The sequence below is a fragment of the Eumetopias jubatus genome, unplaced genomic scaffold, assembly GCF_037043125.1.
Source record: "Eumetopias jubatus isolate StellerSeaLion01/CBP00866 unplaced genomic scaffold, mEumJub1_p1.0 scaffold_13, whole genome shotgun sequence".
NCBI classification, from domain to species: domain Eukaryota; kingdom Metazoa; phylum Chordata; class Mammalia; order Carnivora; family Otariidae; genus Eumetopias; species Eumetopias jubatus.
In genome coordinates, this window is record NW_028274819.1 from 10,356,771 (window position 1) to 10,372,808 (window position 16,038).

A 16,038-nucleotide genomic window follows, 5' to 3' on the forward strand; every position below is an offset into this window, starting at 1 on the left:
TGGAGGAAGCTAGAGTAATTCTGCCTTGTTTTTCTTCCCCTTATGGAGTTGCCTCATAGAATCCTTTCCTTCCTTGGGTCTACTCAGTCTAAACCCAGACCTTTCTTTCCAGCCTGGCACTGGCCAACAACAGCACCCTCACCATTGGCACCATCGATGAGATCCAGAAGCTGCACATCCGCACAGTTCCCCTCTACGAGTCTCCCAGGTGAGGGCCAGGGGAGGAGGGCTGCAGAGGGCCGTGGTGTGGGTGTTGGTGTGAGGTGCTTCCCCTCTCAGAGCTGTTCTGAGAGGCAGTGTCCACACTTGCTCCCCAGGAAGATCTGCTATCAGGAAGTGTCCCAGTGCTTCGGGGTCCTCTCCAGCCGGATCGAAGTCCAGGACACAAGTGGCGGCACAACGGCCCTGAGGCCCAGTGCCAGCACCCAGGTGAGGGCGCAGACAAAGATGGTGCTGGAGCAGGGCTGGCAAACTGTTCTGGAAAGGGTCACGTAACAGGTATGGCTTTGTCAGCCGTGCGGGAACTACTCCGGTTGGCCATTACAAAAGCCGCCATAGTCAACAGGTAGGATAGTTGGGTTCTAGTCACACTTTATTTGTAAACATAGGCAGCGAGCCTGATGTGGCCCCCTCTTTGGAAGGTTGGGAAGAATTTGGGGTAAGTGTGGCAGTCAATGATTCTGCTACTCCATAGTCTTGCAGGATGAATAATTCTCTTTTGTCATCAATTTGGACACTTTGGAGGGTATGTGTAACTGGGGAGAGCATAGCATTATAGGTAAGGGTGGGATTTGGAGTCTGACAGAACTGGCCTCAAGGTTTATCGCTAGTTGTGTGACCTTGGGCAAGTCTAAACTTCAGATTCCTCATGTGTGCAATAGAGAGGATAGTAGGGCAGTCTACAGCCCCACAGAGTAGACTCGGAGATATTAGCTGATCATCTTATGTCATATATTCTTTGTTTTTCTTGCTCCCAGACATCTGTGGTGGGACATCTTTCCATAATCCAGAATATAGAGTCTTTACGCTTTTCTTTTTATTTCACGTGCTCCCTGCTTTTCCCATCGAGCGAGATGGAGTGTCTCCCCTTATTAGGTTGCTGTAGTTCCTCATTAGCTTTGATTGATTGGGCATCACTGTTTTTTTTTTTTAAGATTTTAATTTATTTATTTGACAGAGACAGTGAGAGAACACAAGCAGGGGGAGTGGGAGAGGGAGAAGCAGGCTTCCCGTGGAGCAGGGAGCCCGATGCGGGGCTGGATCCCAGGACCCTGGGATCATGACCCGAGCCGAAGGCAGACGCTTAACGACTGAGCCACCCAGGCGCCCTTTGGCATCACTGTTTTGATGGTCATTAGTAATAACCCTTAGACTCTTCTGTTTTGACTGTGTCAATTTTATACAGAATTTGCCTCCCTATTCTCAGTCCCCGAGGCTTGTCCTCCAGAGCTCTCCGTTCTTCATGCTCTACTTGAGCTGCCAACCTTGAGTTTTCCTTGTTCAGACTCAGCTTCTGTTCCCTGATCCTGGCTGACCCCTTCACCCAGATGCTCCCAGCACCAGGCCTGCTTTTGAGAGGGGGTGTGTGTGTTCTCTGTGCTCAGGCCCTGTCCAGCAGCGTCAGCTCCAGCAAGCTGTTCTCCAGCAGCACGGCACCGCACGAGACCTCCTTTGGAGAAGAGGTGGAGGTGCACAATCTCCTCATCATCGACCAGCACACCTTCGAAGGTGCACATGAGCTCTTCCTATCATTTTTGTGCCTACGGCCTCCCTGAACTAGCCTATTCTGGTCTCTGACAGATTCCATGGTTTGGTAGACCTTGTGACAGACCATCCTAGGAGGAGTTGAAAGGAGGGGTGGAGACCTCTGGGTTGGCCAGGAGTCCAGGGTGCTGGGCCGCCTCCTTTCAGCGCAGGCTGGTGAGGGCAGGACAGGCTGAGGAGACCGGAGCAGTCGGAGCTGGTGCCCCGCCACCACCCACACCTTGCTTGGACCCGGGCTGGGGGCCCCCCCCTGGAGTACAGGGTTATGCGTGCGTGGGGGTCAGCCAGTCATTCCTCCGGCTCTCCTTCCAGTGCTTCATGCCCACCAGTTCCTGCAGAATGAGTATGCCCTCAGCCTGGTCTCCTGCAAGCTGGGCAAAGACCCCAACACGTACTTCATCGTGGGCACGGCCATGGTGTATCCTGAAGAGGCGGAGCCCAAGCAGGGTCGAATCGTGGTCTTTCAGTATTCTGACGGTAAGTGGGCACAGTCCCCAGCTTTTGAGAGATTTGAAATTCTGGGAAAGTGACAGACCGTTTTGGTTTCAGAGCTTTTAGTTAAGCAGTGGAAGAGCTTGGGTTAATTGCCGTGACAGGAGACTTTCTGTTCCTTCCACTCAAGCTGCTGACGGTCTGAATGAGTTCTGGGGGAGGGGAGCGAGCAGACACACGAGTAAAATTTGGCTTGAATTTTTTCCTTTTCTACTTTTTGAAAGGAAGACGAAGGGAGAGGTGAACTCTTGGTAAGAGAATCTATTGGGCAGGATCAGAGGAGTCCTAGATTTGCTTTCCACTTGGTTGCTCGGCCATGTAGGTCTTCTTTCCAGCTTTAGCACTTCGTGTTCGTATCTGTCTCTTCTCATTTCCCCAATGCAAGATGGTTCTAAAGACTCTGTCAACCCCCAAATCTCAGCTCAGATGGGCGAGATGGAATTTGGTCTCCATCTTGAGAGTTGGGTCTGCAGTTTTGCGGGGGGAGGCAGCCCTTGGACACAGTCTGCAGTCCCTGCACGTTCTGTCGGGGTTCATAGTTGTGGTGATGGTTAACCGCAGTGGACACTGACTCTGTTTCCTGCATTCAGATGCGTGGTTTGGGAGCAGGAATTAGAACCAGAGGGGAAATCAGGATTCTTTTGATGAGTTGAAGTGTGGGCTCATAAAGGAGACTCAGAGTCTATCTTTCTCCCCTCAGGAAAACTACAGACCGTGGCCGAGAAGGAAGTGAAAGGAGCCGTGTACTCCATGGTGGAATTCAACGGCAAGCTGTTAGCCAGCATCAACAGCACGGTGAGGCCCACACCACTTGGTATCACACCCTAGGTTGCACACCACTGTCTACAGAGCATGTCTCCTTTATGTTCCCTGGGGCCACGTATGCATTAGATTTTAGGAGTGATAGAGTGGTGGGAATGGAGGGTGGAGCTGGGAGTCAGGGAGCTCAGGTTGGGCCAGATGTTAGCCTTGGTTACAGGAGACCCCCGTGGCGAATCAGACCCTAAGTGCTGTGGGTGTTGAGGAAAGGGTAAGAGCCATGGCCCCTGTACTTCCGAGTGTGTCGTTGTGGAGGACTGTTTGATCCGTGTGGAACGAGGTGAGCTAGACCATGTTATCTTAAGTATGTCCCTGAAACACTGGTCCCCTGAAAGTCTGCTTCTCTTCTGCCATGATTCCTTCTCCCTTGCAAAAAGGTTTTAAAAAGTTTCATAGTCAAATATGTTTGGGAAAATCCGTGTCCTGAATTCCGTCTTGGAGCTCCCCAGTGTATTGTGGGATATTCAAGGTGCTGAGAAATCGGGGAGTGAAAAAGCATCAATTAAGTACTTTAAATTGAGACTTTCTAGTAGTCGTGTTTATTCATAACCTAGTCATTGAACACTTATGTGCCAGGTGCTGTTCGGGTATTGAGACATAGCAGTGGACAAAATGGACAAAAAAATGGACTATTTGCTCTGGGCTTAGGAACAAATAGTACATATGTGTTCTCAAGATGGTGAGATATAAAAGTGGGGCAGGGACTAGAGGAGTGTCAGAAGGAGAACAGGGTGGGGGTGGCTGTGTCGGCACAGGGTCGGGGTCTTGCTGATGCAGTGACTTCTGGGCGGGTTCCTGAGAGAAGGGAGGGAGAAGCCATACCTGTGTATGGGAGAAGCCAGGGGCAAGCAGTCGGAGGTGGGAGCGAGCTGGAGGGTGCGGGGAGAGGTCACTCGGCGGCCAGGGGACTGAAGGCACCGGCTGTTTAAGGACTTGGGGTTTTACTCTGAAGATGATGGAAACTTGTGGAGGGTTTGAGCAGATGTTTGGATGTGATTGGACTTCGGTCTTGGAAAGATCACTTTACACCTTGGAAAAGGCTGGAGGGGCCCAAGGGCAGAAGTGGTGACATAAGTGAGGCTCTAGTGGTAACGCAGACAGCAGCCTCTGGGCGCTGCTGGAGGAGGCAAGGTGTGGTCCTCTCCTGCGCACATGAGCCCCAAGAGACTTCGGGTGCTACACAGGAGACTGGGGCGGGGGGCGGGGGGGTGGAATAAAGGGCCGAGAGTTTTGGCCTGAACAACATGACGGGTGGCATGGCCATTTACTGATGGGGTAAGACTGAGTAGAGCACGTTTGGAAGGTAAAGGGAAACGCTTCTTTACTCAAAACACTTGTGACGCCATATGTGTGGTGTTTTTATCCCCACACCAACCAGTTTTCCGACTCTAGACACCAACTGAGTGTGCTGTAATTTAATTCACTTCTGACCCTGGCTACGTGGAGTTGGTGTCAGATGTCACAGGTTAAGCGCTTAGTCCCAAAAGAACTGTCCTCACCTCAGACATCATCCCAAGCACTGGCGCTCCGGGGTACCCAAACTTCTGTCCAACATGGCTACAAAGTTGGGTTCCCACAGCTCCCTCTCAGGTTTGATAACTTGCCGGAACAACTCACAGAACTCAAGGAAATGTTAACTTACATTTACTGGCTTATCATAAAGGGTACAGATGAATAGCCAGATGAACATCGAGTGAGGTCCGCAGGGTCCTGAGTGCAGGCGCTTCCGTCCCTGTGGAGTGGAGGTATGCCATCCTCCCGGCGTGTGGGTGTCTTCACCAACCTGAGAGCTCTCTAAACCCACCCTTGAGGGATTTTTATGGAGGCTCCATCACACAGGCCTGATCGATCATTAGCTGAATCTCTGGCCTCTCCCTTCCCGGGAGGATGGGGGAAGGAGGGCCGACAGGTCCAGGCCTGGTGACCTGTGATGTGGTGACCAGCCCACATCCTGAGCTATCCAGGAACCACCAAGAGCTACCTCATCAGAGCAAAGGACTCCTATCACCCAGGGAATTCCAGGGGATTGAGGGGCTCAGTGGAAAACGCTGCTCACACTTAGAAAGTTACAAGTGTTTTCGGAGCTCTGGGTTAGGAACTGGGGGGCGGAGACCAAATACAGCGTTCTTAGTAGGTCCCGGTGGGGAAACCAGAGGCCTGATTTTGGACATGTGTCAGTCATTTCAGTCATCAGGGTGGCTGAAGATGTCAGGGTGGTCGCTGGGGATTGGTGGGGCAGCAGTAGTGGCACGCCGTGTAACATGCCAGCAGTCTGGGTGGGGCGGCCTGAGCTCCCCCGGGCGCTGAGAGCAGGTAGAGGAGAGATGGGAAGACTGAGCCCTGGGGCGCTCCAGCTTTTAAAAGGTCTCCTCAGCTGTTGTTGAAGACTAGACTCATGCCAGAGTCTGGTTTTGTCTGGTGAGCAGGATCACGACAGAGAGGGCAGTGGGGTTGAGAATCTGCAGGTTTATGGTGAGGGACTTGGGGCATCTGAGAAACGGTGAAACTGAGGACACAAGATTCTGGAGGGTTTTTTTTTTAAGATTTTGTTTATTTATTTGGCAGAGAGAGACACACGGAGAGAGGGAACACAAGCAGGGGGAGTGGGAGAGGGAGAAGCAGGCTTCCTGCGGAGCAGGGAGCCCGATGCGGGGCCTGATCCCAGGACCCCGGGATCACGACCCGAGCCGAAGGCAGACGCTTAATGACCGAGCCACCCAGGCGCCCCGATTCTGGAGTTATTTTTAGTGACAGGCCCTGAGGGGTGACTGCCGGATGGACAAGATAATGCAGAGAAAAGGGGGTCAAGAAAGGAAAGAGGTCGGTGTTGGGGCTTCTCTGAGAACGCAGAAGTCACCAGGAATGACGGGAAGGTTGTGTGGGGGAGAATGGTGGGGCGAAGGTGTGCACGGCTGCTCCGGGGCTGGCGGTGCGGGCGGAGTCTGGTGGGCTGGGCTTCGGGACTGGCACCTTAGGGAGGACGAAAGACCGGAGTGAGAAAGAGCCGGCAGGAAGTGCATGGAGGGCTGTCTTTCCTCTAGTCCCAGCTGTCCGGGGACAGTGGCAGGGAGAAGCCGAGAGGGCCTGGCTGGGGTCCTTGTGAAAGAGCCGTGCTTGAGTTAGAGAAAGGGGATGGCCCGGGGACCGTGCTCCAGCGGGGGCAGAGCAGTGCACAGAAGTTGGGTGGGTCGGGTGTGAGGTTGGGTAGGAGGTGTCTAGGCCATTGCTGTCTAATGGGAACATCATAGGAGCTCACAGGTGGGATTTTAGACTTTCTGGTCGCCACGTGAATAAAAGTAAAAAGCAGATGAGATTGATTTTAGGAATGTGTTTTATTTAACCCAATAGAGCTAAACTATAATTTCAACAAGTAATCAATACAAAAATTATTAGGAGGTGTTTTGTGGATAGATTTCACACAAAGACTTCAGAATCTGATTTATGTTTTACACTCAAAGCATGTCTCAATTTGGGCTAGCCACATTTCAGGTGTGTTTCTTGCTTTCTTGTTTATTTTTTTATTTTTATTTTTTAAAGATTTTATTTATTTATTTGACAGAGAGAGACACAGCGAGAGAGGGAACACAAGCAGGGGGAGTGGGAGAGGGAGAAGCAGGTTTCCCACTGAGCAGGGAGCCCGACGTAGGGCTCGATCCCAGGACCCTGGGATCACGACCTGAGCCGAAGGCAGACGCCTAACGACTGAGCCACCCAGGCGCCCCTGCTTTCTTGTTTTTTTTTTTAAAGATTTATTTATTTTCGAGAGAGAGAGAAAACACGAGCAGGAAAGGGCAGAGGGAGAGAGAATCCCAAGCACTGTCTGCGGCAAGTGCGGGGCCCGATAACAGGGCTCAATCCCATGACCCTGAGATCAGGACCTGAGCCAAAACCAAGTGTTGGATGCTCGACTGACTCTGCCAGCAAGCCGCCCCCTTTTTTTTATTTATTTATTTATTTATTTATTTATTTATTGTTTATTTATTTATTTATTTATTTATTTTTAAAGATTTTATTTTATTATTTATTTGAGAGAGAGAGAATGAGAGATAGAGAGCACGAGAGGGAAGAGGGTCAGAGGGAGAAGCAGACTCCCCGCAGAGCAGGGAGCCTGATGTGGGACTCGATCCCGGGACTCCAGGATCATGACCTGAGCTGAAGGCAGTTGCTTAACCAACTGAGCCACCCAGGCGCCCTATTTATTTATTTTTTAAGATTTATATATTTGAGAGAGAGTGTGCATGTGAGCTGGGGGAGAGAGAATCTCAAGCAGACTCCTTGCTGAGCACAGAGCCCCACACAGGACTCCATCCCACCACCTGAGATGAAGACCTGAGTGGAGGTCAAGAGTTGGATGGATGCTCAACCAACTGAGCCACCCAGGCACCCCACCTTTCAGGTGCTTTGTAGCTACATGTGGCTAGTGGCTGCCATATTAGGCAGCAGAGGTGTAGAGCCTATTGGGTTAAGAGTGGGCATCTTGGGTTTTTGGTAGTGTCTTACCTTGGCCTTGGCTGTTTCCACAGCAGACAGGGAGGCGGAGAGTGTGGAGTGGAGGGGTAGTGGGTGTAGCCAGTAGCACATGGAACATTTGGCCCCATTTTCACTCCACTGTTAGGCTGGGCTTAACAAAGATGGGGGGCTCTGGGCACCCTTGACCCTGCTGATGGGAGGTGTGTTAGCCAATGTAATTGTCATGCATAGTTCTTGGAGGGCGCCCCTTTGGAGTTTGGGTTCTTTACACAATCCTGAGAAATCATGGCTTGATATATTCTGCCCGGAGTTCCTGTGTGTGCAGAGGCCACGGGTGGGACCACTGGGGTCCTGAAGGGCCTGCCAGGGCGGGCTTCTCCGGGGGGTTGAGTCTGTCCTCCTCTGACCGGTGTCTGTCTGTCTGCCTGCTGATTGTAAAGCATCTTCATTGGTTTGGAGGTGTGGTCGCAACTGAAGAAACATTGCAGAGGAGAAGACAGAAAGGGGGAAAAAACCCTTTGGTGGAGGGGTGGCCACAGACCCTCGTGCTTGAAGAGTCCTTCAGCTATTTGACAATGTTTCTGTTGGAATTTCCATCCCATTTGCTCTACTCATTGGGTTCACGTCAGAATGTTCTGGGACTGTATATTTTGTGAAGGGTTCAGAAAAGACGGTTCATTTGGAGGTGATCTTGTTCCTTTCTGATCAGGAAACTGGAGATGGATCTTCTTTTTTCGGAAATATTTCTGTAGGTCAGTTGTCCTTCAGTCACGAGAAGACCATCTTTTGTCGTGTCCTTAGTATCGCGTCACTGTTTATTTAGTATTTTTTACACTGACTCATTTTTTATGTAAAGGGAAACTGTGTTACCTGTTTGATGCGCTTGCTCTGTTTTCATACTTCATAAATACATAATACCAAAGTAAAAAAATATTCACGCAAGTACCCCGGCAAACCGTGTCACATCCCGTGCTGCACTTGGGGAAATGGAGCTGCAGATGGAGGAGGGAGGAGGCTCACAGTGGTCAGTCGGAGAGGATTTGGCCCCTGGGATTGAGAGAGATGAGATGTCCTTCCCAGGTGCGGCTTTATGAGTGGACAACAGAAAAGGAGCTTCGTACCGAGTGCAATCACTACAACAACATCATGGCCCTCTACCTGAAGACCAAGGGCGACTTCATCCTGGTGGGCGACCTGATGCGCTCAGTGCTGCTGCTTGCCTACAAGCCCATGGAGGGGAACTTTGAAGAGGTAGTTGGGGGGACGGGGGCAGACTTCTCACTTAGGATGTGGCCCCTGCAAGCGTTTCTTTGGTGGTGAGGGGTAATCAAGCCCGGGGGGGCCCGAAGGTTTTCCCTGGAGCATACATTCTGTATTGATGAGGTATTTTCAGAGACCTCCTCCCCCCCCCAACTTGAATCTGAGTAGGCTCCATTTCTGGGCAGCTGCAACCAAATGGGATGTGTTGGCCGGAAATTGGGGGTAGGATCCCTGTAGAGTGGCGGTTGTGAAACACGGGGCTGCATCTTCTGCGGGGCAGGCTCTCGGCTTCCGGCCAGAGACCAGTCCCAGACCTGGCTTCTGGGTAACTGCTGATTATATTGTTGTACCTTATCTATTTTAAGATTGCTCGAGACTTTAATCCTAACTGGATGAGTGCTGTGGAAATCTTGGATGATGACAATTTCCTGGGGGCTGAAAATGCCTTTAACTTGTTTGTGTGTCAGAAGGATAGGTGAGTGGCCGGCTTGGGCGGGGTGGGGCCCCCGGGTCTGGTGATGAGGACGTCGGGTGCCCTCTCAGGCATAGGTGCTCTTCCTCACGGAGGTAGAGTTCTTTCACGAGGGAAAGAGGCCGCAACAGTCAGCTTCTCAGACCGCCTCTGCCCCTGTGGGCTCACCAGGGAGGCTGAGCATGGGGTGTCCGCCGCATGGGGTCCTTGCCAGGGCCCCCGTGGTGGGGACAGGAGGTGCGGGGAGTGAGTTTCGCACACCGCCTTTCAGCGCTGCCACCACTGACGAGGAGCGGCAACACCTCCAGGAGGTCGGTCTCTTCCACCTGGGCGAGTTCGTCAACGTCTTTTGCCACGGCTCCCTGGTCATGCAGAATCTGGGCGAGACGTCCACCCCCACGCAGGGCTCGGTGCTCTTTGGCACAGTCAACGGCATGATCGGTAAGGCTAGCCCCTGCACGGTGCCCTCCCACACAGGCCCCTTTCCTCAGAGCAGCATTCTGAGGGACAGCGGAGAGCAGCTGGACGCCGCCTCGGAGTTGACTGGCAGAGGTGGCCCAAGCCCGTCCCACCTCGCGCCGCCTTCCCGGGCTGCCCTTGGTAGAGGCGGCTCGCTGTGGGCTCCGCGCTCTGCAGCTGTCTGCAGCTCCCGGCTCCCTTTGCTGCTTCAGGGCTGGTGACCTCGCTGTCAGAGAGCTGGTACAACCTCCTGCTGGACATGCAGAATCGGCTCAATAAAGTCATCAAGAGTGTGGGCAAGATTGAGCACTCCTTATATCCTTCCCCGAGGCGTGTCCCAGCACAGGTAGACCGCCGCGTTACCGTAAGCTGCCTCTGGAAACTACGGTCCGTTTAGGAAAGGTCTTGACTGGTTTCCTGTGGGGAATAGGCTTTTGTCCTGTTTTTAATTTTTTTTAATTTTTTTAAGTTTTTTAAAATTTTTTTAAAGATTTTATTTGACAGAGACACAGCAAGAGAGGGAACACAAGCAGGGGGAGTGGGAGAGGGAGAAGCAGGCTTCCCGCCGAGCAGGGAGCCTGTTGCGGGACTCGATCCCAGGACCCCGGGATCATGACCTGAGCCCAAGACAGACGCTTAACCACTGAGCCACCAAGGTGCCCTGTCCTGTTTTTTAAATATACTTTTTCTCATGGAAAAATTCAAACACATGCTGGTAGAGAGAATCATATAGTGAATCCCCATGTACCGTCACCCAGCTTACCTGGTTCCTCTTGGAAATGTTCTTGAAATATGTCTGCCTCTGGTCTTTCTGGCCTTACATGTCAAACGGGAAGTATAGATGACCACGTTAGGAACGTACTTTTGGAGATCTTGTTGGGTACAGCAGTGTCTGAGAACCCTTGTGAGAAAGGCTAGTGGAAGAAGAGGGGAAAAGTGAAGAAGCCGGAAACTCCAGAAGCCCAGGGATCAGCCCCCTGGTCCGGGACACCCAGGATCCCAGTATTGCTGGACATTTGCTTGTTCCAGGAGTGGGAAAGCGTCCTCCCCAAGCAGGAGATGGGAGGGCTCCTGCTCTCGCCTGGGAGAGAGGCGATGGGCTGATGTGTTGGCTCTGGTCCCACAAAGTCTCAGTTTATTCACATGTGAAGGTCAAGGCTAGACTCAGGGGCATGGTTCTTCCTAGGCGTGCACATCTGACTACCTGGAGCACTTGTAGAAAATGTCAGTATACATCTAGGCCGTACACTAAGGAGGGTTTGATCTGTAGTTTTAAAAACATTGTCTTGAAGATCACCCCAGTTGAAAATCACTAGATTGGGTAATAATTCTACCTAATGTCTTTCAGTTCCAAAGCTGTCCAAAAAGCAGTGTGATTTTTAGTTGAAAATGTTGTTTCCTGTTCTCATCCTGATGACTGTTTTATTTTTTTTTTTTTAAAGATTTGATGTATTTGACAGAGACACAGCAAGGGAACACAGGCAGGGGGAGTGGGAGAGGGAGAAGCAGGCTTCCCGCGGAGCAGGGAGCCCGATGTGGGGCTCGTTCCCAAGGACCCTGGGATCATGACCTGAGCCAAAGGCAGATGCTTAACCGACTGAGCCACCCAGGCGCCCCTGATGATTGCTTTAGACTGTGGTCTGTGCAGAGGTGGGGGTGACCGAGAGTAAGGCTGTTTGCAGATACCGCACATTCCTTAACTCACTTGTCCACCTGGAGATCTTTTCATACTGAGCGAAAGACAGAACCAGCCACGGGCTTCATCGATGGAGACTTGATCGAGAGTTTCCTGGACATCAGCCGGCCCAAGATGCAGGAGGTTGTGGCAAACCTACAGGTGAGCTGTGCGATGTTTGGCCCTGGGCCTGTGACCCAAGTCCATGGCAGGGCCGGGCGTGCTGGAGAGTGTCGGAGTGCCGGGTGCCACCGCCTCGATCCCCAAGTGCAGATGGCCCTTCCCCCGTGGGATGTAGTTGAGGAGCATGGCACAGTACTAGGAACTCCCCCCTCCCCCCCCCCGCCCCGTGTGACTTTGCTGCAGCAGCGAGGGCGTGTTCGGGCACGTGCGGGATCTCTGGCAACCCATAGACGGGAGGCACAGGGATCAGGTCAGGATCCTCCAGGGCAGAGAAGTTTCCACAGTGTGGAGTTTTGGGGTGTTGCTCCCTGGAGATGGTGCCTCTGGGGAACATCCTGGAAGGGGCAGAAATATATGCCAGATGGTGGCCTCCGAACCAGCTTTGCCATCAGTAGACCTTGCTGACTTGTAGCTTTCAGGAAAGGGGTGTGGGTTTCTGATGAGACCTTCCTCCTTGCCATGGCAGTAGTGGGGCCAGGTGCCCTCTTGCTGTGACTGTCCCCCTTTCCCCGGGAGAGTGCCCTTGTGGCCCTCACAGCCCTCCCCTTTCTTCCTTGCAGTATGATGATGGCAGCGGGATGAAGCGAGAGGCCACAGCAGATGACCTGATCAAGGTTGTGGAGGAGCTGACGCGGATCCATTAGCCCAGGGCTGGTAGCCCCTTTCCCAGGCCCTCCCCGAAGGCTTTGCTCTCCTGCCCTGCTCCCCTCCCCCACCATTGTCTTCTCGGCTGTGGGAAGCCTTTCCCTAAGCTAGCTGTCCCAGAAGCCACAGTCTATCTGTGTGGAAATGGGGATTTCTTTGAACTAAAACCAGTTCACTGGAGACCTGGGAATGGGGTGAAGGTGGAATATTTTCTCCCTGGATTTTTACCAGTCCCAGAGGATTCCAACCATCACTTTGGACACCAAGCCTTGATTGGTGTTGCCAGTTGTCCTCCTTCCAGGGAGGGATTTTGCAGCTCTTGGGCTGAAAGGAAGCTCTGTGTGTGTGCTGTGTGTGTGTGTGTGTGTGTGTGCGTGCGTGCGTGCGTCTCTCACACTCATGCGTTGTCCTCTGCTATCTTTTTATTTAGGTTGGGGGTGCGGGGATGCTGTGGGTAGGGGGGAAGAGGGGCGGGATGGGTTCATTGTCTCTGAAGTGAGAGCTTCCTTTTGCATTCTCTGTTGCCTGAGAGCTTTGGGTCTGGAGGCCTGACCACCAGGCCATGAGCTGCCCGAGTCTGAAACCTGGAGATGGTGGGTGATACCCAAGCCGCCATAGCCTTTTTGTCTCTGGGGAGCTGCCTCCTTCAGAGGGAAGGAGGTTGGGGGCCGTGAATTGGTTGTTAGTTTCTGAGTTTTACCAAATAAAGTAGAATCTAAGAAGAAAGATCCATTTGCCTCCGCTTTCCTTCCTGCTCCCCAGCTTCCCAGCATCCCAGTCACACGACGCCCAATCCAGGCACAGTTGTCTCCCTCCTTAGGGCAGCGGCTGCTGCCGCAGCTCCTTTCGAGCAGTGAAACGAGCTCTGTGTCTCTCCTTTGCCACGCGGTCATTTTTGGTGGGGTCCCAAGGATAACGGATGTCAGGTTTTCAAAGTTCAGTGGTCTTTAGGTGCTCTTGACTCTGTAGCCACCATGTGATTCCCAGTTGTCTCTGTTAGTAACCTGCCGAGCCTGGGCGTTGCTCGGGTTGCCTTTCCTGATGTCATTTTAGATGTGTGCACAGCGCCCGGCCAGCTAGTCCCCGGGGCGCTGCTCCTTGGCCGGGGTGAGTGGCTCCTCATGCACCTCCAGCTTCCTGTTGCCACATGCCCTTTGGAGGCTGATTTTATTTCCTCTGGTTTAATCAAGTAAACCTTTGGCGCCTTTGGTTTGAAAATTTAGGAGTAGGGACACATTTGGGGTTCACCCTTCTGTCCAGCAAACTGAGCCTGTCTTCTTTCAGCTCAGTGGGTCAGAATGCCTGGGCCCACATTTCCACCAGTGATCCAGTGGGAATAAAGGCTGCTCTGTCCCAACAGTGGGGAGTAGGGTTGATCCTAGGCATATTGGCAGGCTCCTTTAAGACCAGCCTTTGATACAGTGTCAGGAAAATTGTGGTTTCAAGTTCAAACTGTGGTTTTGAGAGATTCTAGCTTAAAAGAGCAAGAGCAAGGAAGCATCTCTACTTTGGGGGTCTTCTGGAGTCAGTTTCCTTCCTTGGAGGCATTCCTTGTGTTTCATTACTGTTCTTTTCCCCTTCTTCTGCTGGGATTTCTGAGGGTGGGGGATAAGGGTCTTAAAGGGAAAAAAATCATCAGCATCTCTCAAAAACCACAGTTTGAACTTGAAACTCAACACTGTGATTTGAATTCTTCAAGTCATGGTTTGAATTGAAAAGGCCTGCCCCCATGCCAGAGGCCAGCTTTAATGGGGCAGGCAAGCAACGGTCTCCAGATGGTGATCATTTTAAAATGTTAATCCTGGATGGAGGATTGCCTGTAAGGTGCTACGATCAGAAAGAGGTGGTGGAATGAATATTCTGGTGCTTTTTCAGGGTCTGACCTGCACCATGGAGACCTGCTACATGGAGTAGAAGGTTCTTACCTACCAGTGGCTTCAGTCTTGACTTTGGGGGCCGTGGAGTTCTTGGAGTTTTTTTGTTTGTTTGTTTTCTATACTCTTGGGTATATTCACTCAGGATTGAATTCCAGCAATTCTTTGGAAACTGACATTCTCCTGCCACACTCCCACATCCCCTTTTAAAAACCATTAATCACCTCTCCAGGGGTGAAAGGTTGCCCTTGGAGCTTTGCTGCAGCCAGCTGGAATGGCTCCTTTCCATGTAGGCGCTGATGAGCCACTCACTCCAGGCCTCTGCACGAATGGACCTTTGGGAGAATAATAGAAACACTGACTCATCACATGACCATTTGGAAGGGTCACAAGCCAGAGGCTGCCTTCCTGCAGCCAACAACAACTTGGATCCTCCACCCTCAGTGGAGGGTCCCTTTTGTTACAGAGAAGCCACAGGCCACAGAAGTGGGGAGGAAACGCGGAGGAGCTGTAACGAGGGGATATGCCTAAACCAGTCCTTGAAGATGAACAATACTAAGCTAGAGTCTCTCAGAGCTCAGACTTTGAGAAGCCTCAAGGTCTAACAAACCAAAAGACAAAAAGGAGCAAACACCAAGCGAAAGAAGCAAACATTTTAAGAGGAGCAAGGTGAATGCCATAAAGTCAAAAGGAACCATCAGGGGCAGGAAGGAAATGCCAGGGGCTATTTAGAGAGGTGTTTCTTTTGAAATTCACTAGTGGGGATTTGCTAAGTCTTAAATATCCTGAGCTTGTCTTGAGGGAAGAATGAGGATTTTCTTCAAGGACAAAGTTGCATCTCAACTATGCCCCCCGAAGTTCCCAGTGAGCCTGAGGCGGGGATGAGGTTGTGGGGGGGCAAAAAGAGTAGTAGAGTTCAGGGAGGAGGTAGCCGGGGTGTGCTGGAGTGTGGAAGAGGACTGCCATGAGGAGGGACAGGTGTGTAAAAGGGAATTTTTGTCCAGCGTAATTGTGTTGAGCCTTTGTGGGTGGCTTCTAGTATCAGGAAGGAGCACCTGTTTGACATTGAGTGGTGGCCTAGGTAGCAAAGAGAAAGGGCAGTGGTATGGTAGGTTTTGTGGGCTCAAGTGAAGGAAGGGCTTTGTGTTTATCCCTATTCTTGAATAAATCAGGGCTAGATTCTCAACAATGTGGACATCGAAACACTTTTTTTTTGGATAAAGATTTTATTTATTCATTTGACAGAGAGAGAGCACACAAACGGGAGGAGAGGGAGAAACAGGTTCCCCACTGAGCTGGGAGCCCGATGCGGGGCCTCAATCCCAGGATCCTGGGATCATGACCTGAGCCGAAGGCAAAGGCTTAACCCACTGAGCCACCCAGGTGCCCAAACACCGAAACACTTTTTTTTTTTTTTTTTTAATATTTATTTGACAGATAGAGCCCAAGAAGGCAGAGTGGCAGGCAGAGGGAGAGAGAGAAGCAGACGCTCCACTGAGCAGGGAGCCCGATGCGGTGCTCCATCCCAGGACCCCGGGATCATGACCCGAGCTGAAGGCAGATGCCCAACCGACTGAGCCACCCAGGTGCCCCTTGAAACACTTTTTAAGTAACAGGAATTCAGCATGAGCAGCGCAGGGAGAAAGTGAGCCTTTGGATGTTTAAGGCATAAAAGAAAGATTCTGTAGGAGCCTGAGCGTCCTTAGGACTCAGGATGGACATATGTATGAAAGTTGCACTCATGATACAGAATATTTTGGTGATCTGCTTGCTGAGGATGTATTGCTTAAATTAGAAGATGGACCAAGACTAACAAGGTGAGATAATGGGCCTAAATCCGAACATCTGGGAAAGCTCAAGCACACAGGTTCAGGTGGCTCCCCACCTGAACCCCCACCTGATTGCCTTACTGTGTTTAGGAAACA

The 16,038-nt window shown here is 51.7% G+C and overlaps 1 protein-coding gene across 1 annotated transcript in view; it reads left to right on the forward strand.

Annotated features, from left to right (window-relative positions):
* DDB1 (damage specific DNA binding protein 1) overlaps positions 1 to 12,965 on the forward strand; it is a 29,670-nt gene extending 16,705 nt beyond the window's left edge. The window contains exons 17-27 of the mRNA XM_028118096.2: positions 113 to 208; positions 318 to 429; positions 1,605 to 1,728; positions 2,077 to 2,241; positions 2,957 to 3,051; positions 8,626 to 8,796; positions 9,171 to 9,280; positions 9,549 to 9,718; positions 9,949 to 10,051; positions 11,450 to 11,573; positions 12,155 to 12,965. Of these exons, the coding sequence (XP_027973897.1) occupies positions 113 to 208; positions 318 to 429; positions 1,605 to 1,728; positions 2,077 to 2,241; positions 2,957 to 3,051; positions 8,626 to 8,796; positions 9,171 to 9,280; positions 9,549 to 9,718; positions 9,949 to 10,051; positions 11,450 to 11,573; positions 12,155 to 12,238 (1,354 nt within the window). The 3' untranslated portion in view covers positions 12,239 to 12,965. The remainder of the gene's footprint in view (positions 1 to 112; positions 209 to 317; positions 430 to 1,604; positions 1,729 to 2,076; positions 2,242 to 2,956; positions 3,052 to 8,625; positions 8,797 to 9,170; positions 9,281 to 9,548; positions 9,719 to 9,948; positions 10,052 to 11,449; positions 11,574 to 12,154) is intronic.
* Positions 12,966 to 16,038: the final 3,073 nt, after the last annotated feature.